At 50.0% G+C, this 18705-nt stretch overlaps 1 protein-coding gene across 1 annotated transcript in view; it reads left to right on the forward strand.

The window, feature by feature from the left end:
* Positions 1–18705, forward strand: part of C6H4orf50 (chromosome 6 C4orf50 homolog) — a 62259-nt gene that overhangs the window by 17131 nt on the left and 26423 nt on the right. Inside the window, exons 4-6 of the mRNA XM_052641787.1 lie at positions 6489–6600; positions 7874–8001; positions 9666–12188. Coding sequence (XP_052497747.1) covers positions 6489–6600; positions 7874–8001; positions 9666–12188 — 2763 coding nt within the window. The remainder of the gene's footprint in view (positions 1–6488; positions 6601–7873; positions 8002–9665; positions 12189–18705) is intronic.

Below are 18705 nucleotides of genomic sequence, written 5' to 3' on the forward strand. Positions count from 1 at the left end.
GGGAAGTAAGATAAGACCCCTGCCCGCACAGGATGGCAAGACCGCCTAAGGCAAGAGGGTGCCGACAGAGGAAGGGGGAGGGGCCTGACAGTCTGTGGGTCACTGTTGGGGACCTTGGTGTTTGGGAGGGGACTGCACCCAGGGCCACGGGGTATGTCACAGTCTTCCAGCTGTCCTCCTCTCAGAGGGCACTGACAGCCCCAACTCTGCGAATCTTGGAGTCAGAAAGGGCCACTTGGAGAGGAAGAAATCCTCCAGGGGGCCGCTGGGCAATGGGAAGTGCCAGCCAGTCACCAGCTCATGGAGGAGCAGTACCTGCAGTTTTAAAGTTGAAATGCTACAACGTATCGATAACCACACTCTAAAGCCGGAGAGCGTCCTTCAGGGTCTCGGTCTGCCCCTTGCCCGGGACTGTGCACATATGGAATTGTACTTGGAGTTCTGAGATCATTGCGTGCTTGTATGAATTCCCAAGGCTGACTGCATTTCCAAAAGGGTTAGACCCAAAGGGGTTAAGAGTTACAGCAGGTCTTCAATGCCTTTATCTGGGTAATGGTGTAACCCCCAAATGATCTCCTTTCACAAGCCCCCAGCAGCTCCATCGCCTGGGGCTCCAGCTCCACTTCCTAACCACGGCCTTCAGGGCCCTGCTTCTCCAGCCATGTACTCAGGCTAACTGCAGAGCCCTTCCTCCAGCCCACTCCAGCCACCTTGAGCTCCTGCTCCTCCAGCTTGCTCACCTTCCCTGGGTCTAAAGGCTTCCACCACCTGCTCCCCTTGGCCTCTCAGTAAACCCCTGCTTCTTTCTCTACATTTGGTGAGAATGCCACTTCTTCCAGGAAGACTTCCCTGATTTCACATCATCTCACTCCCTCCTTGGTGTCCCCATCATGACATGACCCACCCCTGGGGGCCCTAATTCTCACTGTCCCAGACTTGGCTACCTACCTCCCCACAACTGTGCCTTCGTCATCATCACCAGCTGGGTACCATTCAGCCCTAAATCCCAGCCCCTGGACACACGCTGTGAAATGCTTGGCAAGCAAGTGACTCAGTGAATAGATGACCCAAAGGAGATATTTGCTCCATGCCCATGGGAAATAGAAACTTCTGGCTGAAGGGACCACCCCAAGATGGCAATGCTGAAGTGAGGTACAGAAAGTGGGAAACCAGAGGGCAGTCTAGCCCCTGGCAAGTGGGTGTCATAGAGAAAATTATTACAAATTGTTAGGGTGCCTCCACCCAGGACCCTCCCCGCCCCCAGTTGGTTACTTGCATCTGAAGACTCTGGGCGTCATGGTGTGAATTATGGTGAAGATGATCTGTATGAGAGGATATTTTATTTGCTTCATATTTACAAAACACTTTCCCAAACAAGATCTCCTCAATGCTGGGAGGTTGCCAGGCAGGAGTCAGTGTCCTTGTCCCCAACCCCACAGAGGAGGTACTTGCCTTATCTAGGATCACATAGTATACAGTTTCTAGAGCAAATTGCTTGGAACCCAGCTCCCTGAAAAAACAGTCATTTCAAGGACAAAGTCCAGACTTGGGGAGGAATTTGGGGAGGGAGTGTTTACTCAGGATCCCAGGGGAAAGAAAATTAAAAGGACTCTGGCTTGCAAGATGTTGGTGGTTTAGTTGCTAAGTCGTGTCTGACTCTACAGTCCCATGGACTGCAGTGCGCCATGTTCCTCTGTCCATGGGATTTCCAGGCAAGAATACTGGAGTGGGTTGCCATGTCCTTCTCCAGGGAATCTTCCTTACCCGGGGATTGAACCTGGGTCTCTCACATTGAACAATGTGTCTCTTGCATTGCAGGCAATCTCCTGCATATCAGGCAGACTCTTTATCTCTGAGCCACCAGGGAAGCCTGGTTTGCAAGATAAGCAAGGCTCATCTGCAGATGTGTCTGAACGCTTTTAGCAAGTGTGCACCAGACACCATTCATGTCCCAAGCACCATGCCAGGGCATGAGGTGCTGAAGAGCTGACCCTGCTTTTCAAAGGCTTGTAGGGGAAACAGGCATGATGATCGCCGCCGCAGGGGACAGCCCAGGGGCTGTTGCCTGGCCTGGAGGGTAACAAGTTGGCTGTACAGAGATTAAAAGTCAGTCTCTTATTCTGTCAGTGTCAGGCTGTCATCCCAGAGCTGAGATCCCACCACCCCCCGCAACTCCAGGTGGCAGCGGCTTCAGGAAAAGTGAACGCTCCGGTCAGCTTCTCAGCCCCAGCAGTGTGAATAGAACATTCTTGGTGGCGGGTATGAGAATCTTTTCATTGTTCCTTCAAGTCTAGGCAGCCTCTCCATGCTCAGCGCTTGCATCTGTGCAGAAGTGTGTGTTACACACTTGTCACTCACTTCCATAGCAAGCAAAGGCTGTAAAATAGTGTCCATAATGTCAAAAATAAAAACCTAGGCAAAAGTCACATAAAGGGTAATATAGATGGCCAGTGGTCTTGCAAAAAACGTCAGTTCCATTACTTGTAAAACAAATACAAATGAGAAAAACCTCAAGATTCTGAATATTTCTTAAATATTGAAAGTACCTCAACACTGTTTATAGTTGGTAAAAATTGGAAACAACCCCAATGTCTGATCAGAAGGACCTGATTTGGTAAGTGAAGGCATTCCTTACATCAGAGATTATAATAAGGTGACCCTAAAGCCCTGCTTTGCAGAAGAGGTTGTAGAAATTACGGAAGTTGTGGGAATGATTTTTTGATACCATCCCATGATAAATTCAGAAAGCAAAAGTCAACATTTTGTAGAAACAGATTTTTGGAAGGATTTAAATGTCTATGCATAGAAAAGGAAAAAAAAGGCCCAGAGGGATATAGTCTAACACATTTATAGTATTTGTGCCTAGATGTCACTGTATTCCTTGTTTTCTTTTTTCAAAATATTGACAGGTTAAAACTAAAACCACATAAAGTTACAGGCAAATGCTCCTGAGAGTGTGGAAAGTAGGGAGGGCTGACAAGACTGAGCAGAGAGGGGCAGAAAGGTGGACCCGGGTCAGGTTCAGAGACCGGAATTCTGGTCCTCTTTTACCATTGTTTGTGCTGGGTAACCTTGGGCAAGTCACTGTCCCTCTCTGAGAATTGAATTCATCACTTGTGACATGAAATGGGTGTGGCATCATCTTCTCAGGAGTCCTCCCCTGAGTCTCCTCCTCAAGGCAGAGGTCTGTGTATGTTCCCCATGGCTGTGTCCCTGCCCCAGAAATGGGCCAGCCACGTAGTAGGGACTCAAAGTATTTGTAGAACTGAGTCAAAGTCAACTTGGGTGTTAGAACAAAATTCAAATAGAAATGAACCGCAGAATGGTGGTGGCCTTCGACACCTCCGTCCACCCCCCTTTCGTCTGTTCCCTGCTTCTTCCTTCTGCTCCTCTCTTGCTTATTCTCGCATCTTCGAATTGGTCTCCCCTTCTGCGTCCCATTCCCTTTCTTTTCCTCTTTTACATTCTCCCTCTCTCTCCTTCATTTCCTCGTCTCCATCTAGTTCCAGTGGTGATTGGAAGCTCTTGACAAAAATGTTTACTTCTGATCATGTGGGAAGCCAGTGGAGAAAACCAAGGAACAACCCAAGGTCTGTGGGCAGCAGACACCCACGGACCTCTTGGCCGGTCAGCTGGGCCTGTCTGAGTGCCTAGCAGGGCCGCGCCCAGACCCCTCTGCTTTTAATTGGTCTTGGCTGAGGCCTTGTTCAGATACTTGTTAAAAGCTTGTGGGTGATTCTAAGGTGTGGCCAGGGTCTGGTCTCCGCTGGGTCTCTGAGGAGAACTAGACAAGACGCAGACCGTCCCACAGCAACTGCAAGGTCACAGACTGGGGTATGAGGATGGGGTGCTATGGAAGGGAGGGGCTTCATTTGGGGCAGAGTCAGGAAGGCCCCGACAAGGAGCAGGTGAGGTGAGCCGAGGTGTGGGGAGGAGAGGTGCGGGCAGCAGGCAATAGGGGTGCCAGGCCCCAAGGCGGGCGGGAGATGGTCCATCTAGGGAGCTGAGATGGGGGTGGGGAGGCCGAGCTGGTGGGGGTTTTATCTTTCAGGGCAGTGGGAAGCATGGAAGGGTTGGAAACAGGAGGGCAACCCAACCCAGTTTTTATTTCCGTGAGTGAGTGCTCAGCTGCTGCGGGGTATGGAAGGGCTTTGCGAGGAGGCAGCAGGTAACCAGTTACCCTTCCCAGGCAGGCGGGAGGAACAGTGTGTGTGGAGGTGCAGAGGCAGGCAGGAACAAGGGTGGGGAGGGGACAAGGAGGTGCTGGAGCAGAAGCCAGGGCAGGGAGTGTCAGGGGCGGCGGTGATGGCCCTGGATGGCCTCCCATGCCAGATTGCAGCACAGTGGACTGAGGGAGAGCCGAAGCGGGTGTTGCTGGTCAGTTCAGTTCAGTTCAGTCACTCAGTCGTGTCTGACTCTTTGCAACCCCATGGACCGCAGCACTCCAGGCCTCCTTGTCCATCACCAACTCCCAGAGTTTACCCAAACTCATGTCCATCAAGTCAGTAATGCCATCCAGCCATTTCATCCTCTGTTGTCCCCTTCTCCTCCTGCCCTCAATCTTCCCCAGCATCAGGGTCTTTTCCAATGAGTCAGTTCTTCACATTGGAAAAAGGCGGATTCTTCAGCCAAAGTATTGGAGTTTCAGCTTTAACATCAGTCCTTCCAATGAACACTCAGGACTGATCTCCTTTAGGATGGACTGGTTGGACCTGCTTGCAGTCCAAGGAACTCTCAAAAGCTTTCTCCAGGACCACAGTTCAAAAGCATCAGTTCTTCATTTTAGGGGACGTCTCTGGCAACTGTGGGCAGGATGGGAGGGGAAGCAGGAGATCCAGTTAAGGGTCAATGCAGGAGTCTGCTGAGAGCAGGTGAGGGCCTGGGGACAGGTGAGGAGGGCATGGGGCATCACCTGTCCACTTCCATTTCTTCCTCCCCTAGAAAAGCACCTGACCCATTACTTGTTCCTTACCTGTTTAGTTGCTAAGTCATCTCTTCGCAACTCCATGGACTGTAGCCCGCCAGGCTCCTCTTTGTCCAGGGGATTTCCCAGGCAAGAATACTGAAGTGGGTCGCCATTTCCTTTTCTAGGTGATCTTCCCCAATTCAGGGGTCAAGTCCGCTTCTCCTGTGTCACAAGCAGATTCTTCCGCTCTGAGCCACCAGGGAAGCCTGGGTGTGGGGTTAGCCCTGCTCAATTGAATCAGTTTCCTATAAGAAGCTTTCCCAGAAGACGCACACAGCAGATCTACTCAACTGTGCACTCAAGAGATATTGGGGAAATGTAGTCTCTTGGATGGAGAAGGCAATGGCACCCCACTCCAGTACTCTTGCCTGGAAAATCCCATGGACAGAGAAGCCTGGTGGGCTGCAGTCCATGGGGTTGCAGAGTCGAACATGACTGAGCGACTTCACTTTCACTTTTCACTTTCATGCATCGGAGAAGGAAATAGCAACCCACTCCAGTGTTCTTGCCTGGAGAATCCCAGATACGGCGGAGCCTGGTGGGCTGCCGTCTATGGGGCTGCACAGAGTCGGACATGACTGAAGCGACTTAGTAGCAGCAGCAGTCTCTTGGATGATGTATCGCATCCCTGAATAAAATCCTGGGTCTGTTTCTGTGGAAAGAAGATGAGTTGATACGGGGAAGCCATATAGAAGCTTAATAAATATTTGCACCCTGAGTTCGAAACACCTGCTCTGTCTGTTCATCCACTGTCAAACATTTATTCAGCACCTAGTGTGTGCCTGGCAGGGGTGACGGTGAAGACAGAATGAAGGCAAGTTTCCTTGCTGAAGGACCTCGGGGCTAGTGTGGATGCAGGGGGGAAGCAAGCATCACCCATTGGAACCGGGCTAGAAGTACCCGAGGCCGTGGGAGCCTGCAGGAGACCTGTCCCCTGCCCCTCGTGGACGTTGACCGGAGCTGAGTGTTTCTGCTGGGCCCATGCTTCTCTGCTGTAGCTGCAGTCAGGGTGCTTGCTGCCTGTCACATGCTCCGCGGGCTGGGAGGGCATGTGTGCTGGGTCGGGGAAGCCCTGCAAATGTATCCCTGCTTGTCTTTTGGGGCGGGGACAGCTGGCTGTGGCCATTTGGGCCTGTGGAAAGTTGAGGGACAGGATTCCCAGAGCCCCTGGGCAGGTGCCACCTCTGAGAGTGGACACAGAGGAAACTTCCACCCAGGAAGGGAAGGGGCCTGGAGCCTTTGATGCTGCCTTGGGGAGCCCGGGGGTGTCTTGGCTGAACAAACAAGCTCCTCGTCTGCTAAGTGGAGTCTGGGAGCTCATAGGAGACAGTTTCATTGGCAGGACCAAGCGCACGGGGCCAGGGCCCTTCCGCCAGGCCACATGCCCTCTGCTGTCCTCACCAGGGGAGGGGGTTCAACTCCCTCCTAGGGTCTTTGGGAGGGCTTGATGGAGACAGGCTTGGAGAGAGCAGTTCAACCAGGGACACCCACCACTCTTTTGACCTCTTGTGTCTTTGTCAAGGATGCCCTGGGCCAAGTTCAGGATGAATCGATGTCCCCGCCCCGGGAGGAGGTGCTGGATGCTTGCGGAAGCCAAGACCCTGACGGGGCACCTGAACAGAGGGGCTCAGCAGGTGCGTGAAGGAGGGGTCTTCATGGACAGCCACTGACGGGCTAGCTCACTTACGATGTCCTGATTACCCAACAGGGTGGTGGTCCCTGCTCTGCAGACAGGAAGCTGAGGCTCAGAGAGGTAGAGTCCCTTGCTCACTGCAACCCAGCTGGGAAAAGTGGGCTCAGCCTCCACAATGCCTATGACGAGGTCTGTGATGCAAGCTCAACCCAACATTTAGGCTCACTCCCTCAGCCCTCAGAAGGGTGCCAGCCAGGCAACACACGTGCCAGCCTTGGGCAGCAGGGTCCTTTCAGGGGGGTTTGTCTTTGGAGACCATGTGATAGCCAGGAGCTGCTCTGTTTCCTGCCCACCCCAGTGATGGCTCAGGTGTGAGACAGGTGTGAGGTCTGGGAGCAACCAGGCTCAAAAGCCACTTGTCTCTAAGCTAATGGGAACCAGTGTGTCTGCTCACAGCCTCGGGTGCAGCTTCCGGGGTGTCTGCTGCAAAAGCCGGAGCACTCAGGGAGCCCCAAAGCCACAGGGTCCACCTGGCTGTCTGTGGTTTGCATGCAGTCCTCCAAGGTCAAGTTCAGTTTCCGTATAAGGTCAGTTATACCCAGTGGTGCTGCTGACTGGCAAGGCTGACCGTTCCCCTCCACATTTCTGGGGAGCAGAGCAGATAAATCAGACAAGGTCAAGTTTGTCCTTGGGGAAACAAGCGGGATCCATTGGCGAAGCCTGGGTATCAGCTCCTCCGTCCACTCCGTGTGGGGCTGGGGCCCGGGAGTTACGACCCTGTGTGACCACCAGGGTGAGGGACTGAGAGAGGTGTCCTGGGCTTTGTGGTCAGAAGAGGTGGCTCCCAGACCCGATTCTGCTGCTCATCAATGGATGGTGACTCGCCATCACTGAGCTGGGTTCCTCACCAAACAGGCAGTGGTGACCCTGAGGCCACCTTTGGGGGTTCAAAGGCCTTGAGTCACGAGACATCCTGCCTCATCCTAACGGCAGATGTTGCTGTTGGTGACACTCTCCAAAAAGTTCCTGGGAGGGTCTCCTCCCTGGTGGCTCAGACGATAAAGCGTCTGCCTGCAATGTGGGAGACCCGAATTAGATCACTGGGTCAGGAAGGTCTCCTGGAGAAAGAAATGGCAACCCACTCCAGTACTCTTGCCTGGAAAATTCCATGGACGGAGGAGCCTTTTGGGATACAGTCCATGGGGTCGCAAAGAGTCGGGCACCACTGAGCGACTTCACTTTCCTTCTTTTCTTTCTTTCCTGTCACTTCCCAGGACAGCCCTCCAAGGGGCTCCATGCATGGGGTTGTGTCCGGGCTGGACGAGGCCCTCCTGTTTTGGTCCCCGGCCTGCAGACCACGAACAAGCTCCCCAGAGACCTTGCAGGATCTGACCGTGGACAGGTGAGGCCAGCGGCTTTCTCCACGCCTGGGGTGCTACCTGGGTCCAGTCAGCCCTGCTGTGCATGGTGCACAGTGTGACCACCATTCAGCAAGTGGGAGAGGGAGGGGAAGAAGCTCGGGGTTGGAAGAAGATTCTGGAAATAATTGAGAGGGCGATTTGAGCCCCGGGTGAGGAGTGGACAGGAAGGGAGCCCCAGCTGTGTGCATGGGCCCAGCTGCCACATAGCAAACTTCATCTCCTTGAAACCTCCCTACCAGCTGTGGGGCAAGAGCCATGACCCCCTCGTTCTGCAGAGGAGGAGGCTGTGATTTCCCAAGGCCTCCCAGCCCTGGAAGGGACTGAGGTCCCGTCTCCATAGCCCACACTCTGCACCATGCCGTTCCCTAAGGGTTGGGAGCCTGGTTCCAACCAGCCCTGGTGTGGTCCTAGAGAGAGGGGCCTTCCTGCATTACTTTCATTCGCTCACTCCTGCCCTGAGCCCTGCCTGGTGTGCTGTGTCATGTCCAAAGTGGAAAAGAGCTGAGAGCAGTCCCTGGGGTGGGAAGAGCTTTGTAGAAAAGTTGGACCCCAATGGAAGGACGGAGTTAGACAGACTGGAAACCAGGGCAGGGCAGCGGAAGGGCAGGCCGGATGGGAGGGCCCGCCAGGTAAAGGGGGCGAAGCTGGGAGGGGCCATGGGCTGGGGGCGGGGTCATGATCACAGGTGAACCGAGGGGTCCTGGTGAGACCGAACAAAGCTGGGTTTCACCTCCCAGCCTGGGTCTATTCTTTGAGTTGGGCCAGTCCTCTCTGGTTAAATGCATTGAATGAAAAGTGAAAGTGTTAATGACTGACTCTTTTTGACCTCATGGACTGTAGCTCACCAGGCTCCTCTGTCCGTGGAATTCTCCACACACGAATACTGGAGTGGGTTGCCATTTCCTTCTCCAGGGGATCTTCCCAACCCAGGGACTGAACCCAGGTCTCCTGCAGTGCAGGAGGATTCTTTACTATCTGAGCCACCAAGTAACTATAAAAATACATTCAAAAGTATCTCTGGAACCCCTCCTGTGTGCGCTGGACTGTTCTAGGCCCAGGGTCCCTGCCTTCGGGGGGCAGATGGTCTACACTGTGTGTCCACTAGAACCTCCCATGGCGCTGGCCTGCTCTATGTCCGTGCCATCCAGCAGAGGAGCCGTGAACCACACGTGGCTTCTGGGCACTTGAAACGTGGCTGGCGTGATTGCAGAACTGAGCGTTAACTTTTATTTAATTGGTTTACATTTGAGGAGCCCCATGTGGGTGGTGCCGGGCTAGGGCGGGAGGTTGTGTGGGTTCGACAACACATGCACAAACATCTTACATGATCTGAGTGAGTGGAGGGCGCGATGGAGGGAGGTCAGGTGGGGTCAATGGATAGACAGTGGAGCAAGTGGCCAGGGGGTCCTTTTTGAGGAAGTGGTATTTGAGCTGAGATGTTAGTGAAGCAAGAGAGAGAGAGAGGTATGTGGGGGGATGGACATTCTAGGCAGAGGGGAGAGTGGGTGTAAAGGCCCTGGGGACGCTCACAGGCCTGCTTGTGCTAGGAAGACCCATATGGCTGGATGGGGAGATGAGGCCAAAGTGGAGAGGGCCCCTTGGGGAGAGGGGCGCTTCACACCTTCTCTTCTCTTCCCATCCCTAGTTTACTCCAGCGGAGCCCTGCTTGGATGACCAGACTCTCTTTCTCATTCGTGGCTGCCCCCCGGGGCGGTCCATGGACGGTTCACCAGTCCCCGCGGAGCTGACCTGGGTTCCAGGGCAGAAGCTCACAGCCAGGCCTGCCCAGGGATCCTCTCTCCGTGTGCAGGCGTCTGCATGCCCTCCCCAGGGCCGGGCTGTGGGCCCAGCTCCCTTGCTGCTGCTACTCCTGGAAGCTCCCCCAGAAACACTGCACACCCAACAGGTGCTGGAGGCCCGGCCCCTGCCCACTCCCTCCACCGCAGGACACCCCAGCTGGGGCCACCACCGGGCAAGAGGCCGCACCACCTTGCTCGGCCAGGAGGCCTCGCACATTTCACATCACCAGATTCCCGGGAGAGGAGCCAAGGATGGAAAAGACTCTGGGAAGTGGAGAGGAGGAGCCCCAGGGTCAGGGTGGAGATTGAAGCGGCAGGAGGTGAGGACTTGGGACAGAAAGCAGGCAGAAAGCAGGGACAGGTGTCAGCCGGGTCAGGAAAGCGGGGAGAATCTGAGGGTGGCTGGGGTCAGTGCCCCGGAGGGCGCATGGATGAAGGCTGGGGTTTCTGAACCCCTGGCCGCAGCATCCTGCCTTGGGCACAGGCGGGAGCTTCCACCACTTGTTCTGCAGGGGGAGACCTCAGTGTCCTTGGAGGGTCCTGAATCCCTGAGCAGGTGGGGACACAAGGAAGGGCATGTCTGGAGCCTGCAAGGAGAAGGAGAAGAAGGAGGAGGAGGAGGAAGGCTTTTATCATCATTAGAAGAGGAAGAGGCCCCCGCAGCCACCTTCTCTGGGTTTCTGGGCACCAATGGGCCGTCTTTAGTGGATGCCCAGCCCCTCACAGAGCAGAGCAGAGCCATCGGGAGAGTTCAGGGCAAGGAGGAAGACCCTGTGTGGTCTGGAAATGCTCTGCTTCCCCCAGAGGTAAGCCCTGGGGACGAAGGACAGGAAGAAGAGGGGGCGAAGGAGCTGTCCAGCTTGGGTCGCAGGGATGTCCTGGAGGAGCCTGGCTCGGAGGACAGTGAGGCCGAGGAAATTCTTTCCCTGTTGGAGGAAGAAGGTTCGCCACCATCTCCTGGATTGCCCTTCTGGTCCAAGGAGGCCGGAGCCACCCGTCACCCCTCGGCTCCAAGTAGAGTCCTTGACCAGTCTGCACTCCGAATAGAGGAGTTCGAAAGGGAGATGGAGGCTTGTTTCCAAGGCCTCTCCATCCTGAAGCTTGGGAGTGGGGGGTGTGGACGGAGAGCTTCCTCATTGGCAGGAGAAACCTGGGGCTTTGCTCAGAGATGGTGCAGCTGCCAGGGGGTCGTGCACCCTCAGCAGGCTTTGACACACCTGGGTTTGGATATTTGTTTTGTTGAGAGAACAAACCCCAAGGAGCCTGGTGAAGATGTTAAGCGGGGACAGACTGAGGCCCTGGGAACCTGCAGCCTTCTTCCAGGACTGATGTTGGATTTGGTTGACCTGAGCCCGGGCCCTCCAGCGGGGCCCTCCGAGCATGGTGGGAACCACCTCTCGCAGCAGCCGAGAGCCCTTGAGAGAGCATGGAGCAGGTTTCATCAGCTCATTTCTGTATTGAAGAATGAGAGAAACAATGTTTTAAGTGATAACACCAGGCTTCAGGGAGATCAGAAGAGATGCCACCAAAAACTGCGTGCCCTGGAAAAAGAGAGGGAGAGAAATGTGAAAAAAATATCTGCACTCGAACAGGATAAAAGCATGCTGTTAGGAGACATCTCTCACTTAAAGAGGGAACTGGACCAGTATGTGCAGGTCATTTCTGAGCTTGAAGACTGCAATGGGAAGAGTTACTGCAAGATTTCTGAGCTCGAAGAGGAAAACGAAAGATTGAAAGGGCACCTGGGGCAAATCCAGAAAGCCATGTCCATGAGCATCCGGAAATCCAAAGGTGTGATGGAGCGTGTCACCCTGGAGAACTGGGAGCTTGGTGCACTGACTTCGGAGCTCGGGGTCAGTTACAAACGGCTGATAAAGGATATCGTCCTGGGAATAGAAGACATGATCCGCACCTTCAGAGGGGAGAATGAACACCTTCTAAGAAGGATCCAAGTCCTGGAAGGGGAGGTTGTGTTGGGGAGCAGCACAGGTGGGGGGCCTTTGGTGAGAGCAGAGGAGCATCTCCAGGGGAAAAGCATGGTGGACCAGGTGAAGACGGTAGAAAGAGGGGTGCAGGTGACTCAGATGTCAGGGCAACTGACTGCCAGAGGCCCCGGGCCGCCCTCAGAGCAGGATATGGGTCTGGCTGAGGGGTGGACGGGACCGTGCTTAGGCCTGGACGATTCCAGATGCGGCGCTGATTCTACTGCTCCGTCACTGGTCTGGGGAGACGCCACAGGATCCAGGGCCCTGCAAGGAAGCACCGACGGGTCAGGAGTGAAAGAAGCGCATTTGGAGAAAGAGGAAAAAACACCAAGCTGTTCTGCGGACCAAGGGCGAGCACCGAGGTCCCCGCGTGGTGGCATCCGGGTAGGTTGATTCTGCGTGGCTGTTGAATCATCTTGCTGACTTTCTGTAGCACTGACCACATCCCTTACTCCCGGGTTCTCCAGCGGCCCTGAGAGGGAGGAACAGTCGCCATCCCCTTTTACCAAAAGAGGAGACGTAGGCACAGAGAGGTTAAGTGACTTGCCTCAAGTCACACAGCTGGGAGGGATGGAGCCCACATTCTACCTGGGGGTTCAGGCTCCAGAGTCTGTATTCTTGCCTACGACAAGAAGATGCGAGTCTGCCTCTCTGCTCAGGCTGCTCAGATGGGTATCTGGTGGGACATGGAGAGGGTGTTTATCCTTTAAGATGAGAGCTTGTATTTTCAGACAAAAAAGTTTTTTAAACAGCTCAAGTCATTATTCTACTTATCGAGTCTCTATTGGTATATATGTATTTATTTATATTGAGGTATAATAGACACCCAACACTGTGGAAGTTTAAGGTGTGCAGTGTGTTGACTTGATACATTTCTACATTGTAATCTGATTACCACCACAACTTTAGCCAACACCTCTATCACGCTGCACACTGGGGCTTAAAAAGGAGACAGCAGGGGGCTTTAGAATTTAAACAAGGTTCAGACTCACCTCTGCACTGCCTACATCCGTCCATGATTTTTCTGAGTTGTTTTCCTCATCCGTGGACAATACTCCGCTTTCAGGCCTCCTAGGATGAAATGCTCATGACCTTGTTCCAGTGGCTGTAAGATATACAGTGTACCCTTTGTATACATTCATATCTGATCTCTCTGCCTCTGTCTTTCTTCTCTTTCTCTCCAATTTTATCAATCACTTCACAGGATCATCTTTTCGTTTTATTGATGTTCTTTATTGTATATGGTTAGTCACTTAGTCATGTCTGACTCTTTGCGACTCCGTGGACTGTAGCCCACCAGGCTCCTCTGTGCATGGGATTCTCCAGGCAAGAATACTGGAGTGGGTTGCCATTTCCTCCTCCAGGGGATCTTCCCAACCCAGGGATCAAACCCAGGTCTCCTGCATTGCAGGGAGTTTCTTTACCATCTGAGCCACCAAGGAATGTCTATATTTTATTTCATTGATTTCTTCTAATAACTTCATTGTTTCCTTCCATCTACATTTTTTTGGTTTAGTTGACTGTTCTTTTTCTGGCTTCTTGAGTTGAAAATTTGGATCACTGATTTTCAACTGTTCTTCTTTTGCGATTCATGCATTTAAATCCATGCATTTCTTTCTAAGCACTGTTTTAACTACAACCCACACATTTTGATAAGTTGTACTTTTTATGTCTGTTGAGTTCAAAGTAGCTTCTAATTTATCTTGTGATATCTCCCTTGGCCCATGGGTTATTTAGGAGCGTGTTGTTGAATTTCCAAGCATTTGTGTAATTTTTTAGTTATATTTTTGTTGTTGATGTCTAGTTTTATTTCATTGTTGTCAGAAACATACTATATATATTATTGGAATCTTTTGAAATTCATTGAGACTGGTTTTATTGACCATATGATGGTTATTTTGGGAAATATTCTGTGTGCCCTTATAAAGAATGAATGTTCTGCTGTTGCTGAGTATTAATTAGGCCAGACTGGTTAATTATGCTAATCAAATCTCCAATAACTTTACTGATGTGTGGCCTATTCGTTTTGTCGTCTACTGAGATGACTTTTAGGATCTCTTCTTTTTGTTATGTTAGTTTTGATTCCTGTTTTTGAAGGTATTTCTCAGCTATGCCCAGATTTAGGTTTATGATGTTTTCCTGGTGAATCAGTTCTTTAAAGATGATGAAATGTCTCTCATTTCTCACTTTTCTTGCCCTAAAATGGACTTGGTCTGATATTAAAATAACCACAACAGTTTCTATTCGTATGTGTTTTCATGGTATATAACTTTTTTATACCATCCATATTTTTCCATTCAATCTATCAGTATCTTTATATATAAAGCATATTTTTTAGAAGCAGCATATGGCTTTTTTTTAAACTTAGCTCTGAGTAAGTTTGACATCCTCTGTTTTTTAGTTGGAGCATTTGTTCCATTTTTGTTTCATATACATAATGGTATAATTGGCTTTCTTTTTGCCTTGTTGGTATTTCTGTTTGTCTGATCTGTCGTTTTCTTTTATCCCTGCTTTCTTTCCTTTGTTTTTGGTAAACTATTTTCTGTTATTCCATTTTCTTCTCCACTGGCTTGCTTTTTCATGCATTTTAGTGTCATTCTTTAAGTGGTTACCCTGAATATTTCAAAATGTATCTATTAATCATTAAAATTTACTTTAGTACTTTTACCATGTCTCAAATAATGCAAAAATCTTTTAATAGTTTAACTCCATTTATTCCTTTTTATCCTTTCCATTGTTTATTTTTGTCAGCTATGTTGCTTCTGTGTATAACATCCCTTATAAAGCACCATTAAGATTGTTTTAAACACTCACTAATTTTTTTTTTATTTACTCATATCTTTCTACGTTCTTGTACTATTCATTCTTTCTTCTACTTCTGCGGATGTCTTTTACATTCACCTGAAGAGCTTTTTTATTTCTTGTAGTTTAGGGTCTGCTGGTGATGAATTCTCTCAAATTTCTTTTTAGGAGAACAGTTTTTCAATTCCACTTTTAACAGATTTCTTCCCCTTGATTCAGAATTTCAGGTAGGCAGATATGCTTCCTTCTTTTGACACTTTAAAAACCTCATTTCATTGTCTTCTGGTTCTCACAATTTCTATTCAGAAATTGAATAATTTGCCTTTTTTCCCTTGACAGAAATGTGTCATTTTACCACAGACTATTTTTAAAGATTTGCCTTTTATCTTTGGGTTTTGGCAGTCAGACTATGATGTGTCTACACGAGGTTTTATTTATGTTTATCCTCCTCTGGTTTTTCTGAACCTCTTGAAAATGTGGAGTCATGTCTTTAATCAGATTTGCAAAATTCTTGGCCATTAGTTCTTTAAATATTTTGTTCTTTTCAATTTTTCTCTTCCCTCCTAGAAACCCAGACTTTTTTTTTTTACTTTATCCCCACATCTTTTGAAACTCTTCTGTATTTTTTTCTCTCTTTGTGCATCAGTTTGAGTTTTCTATTGACCTGTCTTCCCACTCACTAAAAGTTTTGCCATGTCCTGTTTTCTAATAAATCCATCTAATTAGTTTTTAATTTCATTTATTGTATTTTGCAATCAAATATTCATTTTACCCTTTCAAAAGAGATTCTGATTCTCTGTTGAAATACTCCATACTGTCATTCATTTTGCTCCATCTTTTCCTGTGTTTTAAAGAAATATAATCATAATTATTTTGAAGCTCTTATCTGCTAACCCCAGTATGTAGATCACTCTGAGTCTGTTTCTATTGACTATTTTGTTTCTTAGTTAAATCCCACTTTTCTGCTTCTTCATGTGTCTAGTAATTTTTTTTTTTAATGTTGGACACCGTGCAGAACATGCTGTAGGGTTTCCTGTTTATTAGCTTCCTCTAGAGTAGGTTGAGTGAGTTTTGTCCTAGTAGGGAGCTGAATGACCAGCAGACCATATTATTCCCTTGCATGTCTATTTCAGTTTACCCCTCAGTACCAGGGCTTGATTTTACTCCTGAAGTATGGCCCTTGCTTCTAGGGCATGGCCTTTCAGTGGCATCAGGTGAGTTCTCAGAGCATTGACTAAAGATTCTCCACTTTTGCTTGGCCATCTTTGTAGCAGGGCATGACCTCCAAAATCTCTTAAGCAACTGACCTCCCAGCTTCTATTCTCTGCTAGGCTTCCATTGCTGTTGTTCAGTCACTCAGTTGTGTCTGACTCTTTGCAACCCCAGGGACTGTAGCACACCAGGCCTCCCTGTCCTTCACCATCTCAGAGTCTTGCACTATGCTGTGCCACTTATGATTCAACCAAGTACCCAAGGATATTTCTAAGACAGTGTCTGGATTTTTTCTCTGCAGTTCACTTCTCTCTGCTCCTTTGTCCCACACATCCCAGCTGTCATAGCATCCCTGACCCCAGTCTCTGGTTTCACTTAACAGGACCGCAGTGTTCAGCTTGGCATCTATTTATTTCCCTAAGCCATGGTTTGCAAAATGTTCCAGGGAGAATGTGGAGCTCGTCTTGTTGGGCTTCCTTTTTTCTCAAGGATGGGAGCCCTGCACTGGTTGCCATTCGTGCCTGCAGAGAACTGTTTTTATGTAGTTTCCTCATATCTTATAGTTGTCAAATCCCAGCTAGTCAGACCAGTTGGGGGCTGGAACTCTGAGGAGGTGAATTTCAAGCTGAGAGTTTCAAGGTTTGAAAGGAGAAGCAGATGAAGAACGTTCCAGGCAGAGGGAGAAGCAAGTGGCCAGGCCCTGAGGCAGGAATGAGCCTGGGTTATTGGAAAAGCAGAAAGTTGCCAGCGTGGCTGTGTCACACTGGGCACATGTGAGGTATAACTTGAGGTGTAGATGGGAAAGCTGTCATGAGAAAGACCACAGAAGGCCTTGTAGGCTCTAATTATGATCACTTCTAAATGCAGTGGGAAACTATTGGAGGGTTTTCATCAGAACAACATGATTACATTTCTATGGTAAAAAGAACACTGTTTGCTCTAAAGGCACAGGGAAGACACAAGGAGAACAGTTAAGAGGAATTTGCCGAGAGATGATGCTAGCATAGAGGAATTTGAAATTTAAAAAAAAAAACATAGAAGATTCCAGACAAAAACCAGAGTTGGAATCAGTGGAATTGGTAGTGGACAGAAGGCAGAGGGGGAGGAAACCTTTCCATTTCCTTCATCCCAAGTCACAAACCTGATCGTGTTTTTATTTCTTTAAAATAAAAACCCTTAAAGCTTTCTGTGTCTTCCTGTCGCACTTGGTACGAAGTCCAGATTCCTTTTGGTGAGTTATAATCTGGCCCCTTGGAAACGTGAGCTGTTGCTAGGTAGGTCCCCAATCTTTACACTTCTGGATCCTAGATTTGCTCCTCCCACATCCCAGCTTTCTCCTGGGAATTGCTACTCACCTTCCAGGTCTCCTTTCAGGGCTTGCATGCGGGCTAAGTCACTTCAGTCATGCCTGACTCTTTGTGACCCCGTGGACTACAGCCCACCAGGCTCTTCTATCCAGGGGATTCTCCAGGCAAGAATGCTGGAGTGGGTTGCCATTTCATTCTCCAGGGGATCTTCCCTACTCAGGGATCAAACTCAAATCTCTTACACTTCCTGCATTGGCAGGTGGGTCCTTTACCACTAGTACCAACTGGGAAGCCCTCACTTTAGGGCATCTCCTCCCAACCCTCCAGGATGGATTCTGTGCAGAGATGGCTCACGCGCATCGCTCCCTTGATGCCATTTTTGTAGCAGTTGGCCGTGATGGTGTTTACACTACAAAAGTCAGCAAATGCTGCACATCTGTGTGTCCTACCTCCCTGGAGAGTGGAGAGAGCCTCTGAAAGTGGGCCTGCCCCAGGCTCTGGCCATCTCTTCCAGTAACAGGGGTCACTGTCTGGGGCAGTCCCACATGGCAGGCTGGGCTGGCCTCCACCCCACACACTTTAGAATGTCCTGTGGACACTTTCCCAGGATGCTGGGGATGAAACCCAAGTCACTGCAGAGCAGGGAGGCAGCGAAGACACAAAACTTCCCAGAAAGGCCAAGTTGTTTTGCAAGTCTTAGATTTTACAGAGCCATTCGGAGCACCCATCTGTTCTTGAGGGGGCCCAGTCTGTGAATCTCAGGCCCACGCTTTATGGATTTCTATTAATTTAAAAAAAAACACACATTCTGCTATCGTATTCCTGGCTTACAAGCCACCAAGTCACACTTTGTCCTCTCTACCTCCCTGCCATCTTCTCTCTCCTCTCCTCTTGCCAGCTCACACTCACGTCAGGAACACGTGGAAGAGATGTATTGTGGACTCTCAATTCCCAGGGAGGCTGCTTCCAATGAAAGCAGACAGCTGGGACCATGAGCAAGGTTGTGTGAGACGTCTCAGGTTTCTGGGGCCCCTGACTCATTGCAGTTGGAGCTTTTATTATTAGCAGGACTGCTCCCTCCCAAGGCCACCTTAGTAGCATGAATCAAGAGCTTAATGATGCTCAGGCCCTTGATACAGAAAGTCACCCTCTGATGACCTTAGGGGAAGAATGAGAGCTGTGTCAGATAAGGCTTTCTGTCACAGCCCCAATTACAGCAGCAAAATATTAGAATAATCTGAGTATTCGGCATACCACAGGATGCCGTATAGAAACTAACAACAGGGTCTTAGACATTATTTAATGATATGGGAAAATGCCCATGACATGATATTAAGGGAGAAAAGCAGGATACAAAAGATATATGTGGCATATAAATGTTATATAGAAAAAATACGTGGCTCCATATGTGTGTGTGTGTGCACGCTCAGTTGCCTCAGTCATATCTGACTCTGAGTCCCTGTGGACTGCAGCCCTCCAGGCTCCTCTCTCCATGGGGTTCTCCAGGCAAGAATCCTGGAGTGGGCTGCCACGCCCTCCTCCAGGGGATCTTCCCGACCCAGGAATCGAAACTGTGCCTC

This window comes from Budorcas taxicolor, chromosome 6, assembly GCF_023091745.1.
Source record: "Budorcas taxicolor isolate Tak-1 chromosome 6, Takin1.1, whole genome shotgun sequence".
NCBI classification, from domain to species: domain Eukaryota; kingdom Metazoa; phylum Chordata; class Mammalia; order Artiodactyla; family Bovidae; genus Budorcas; species Budorcas taxicolor.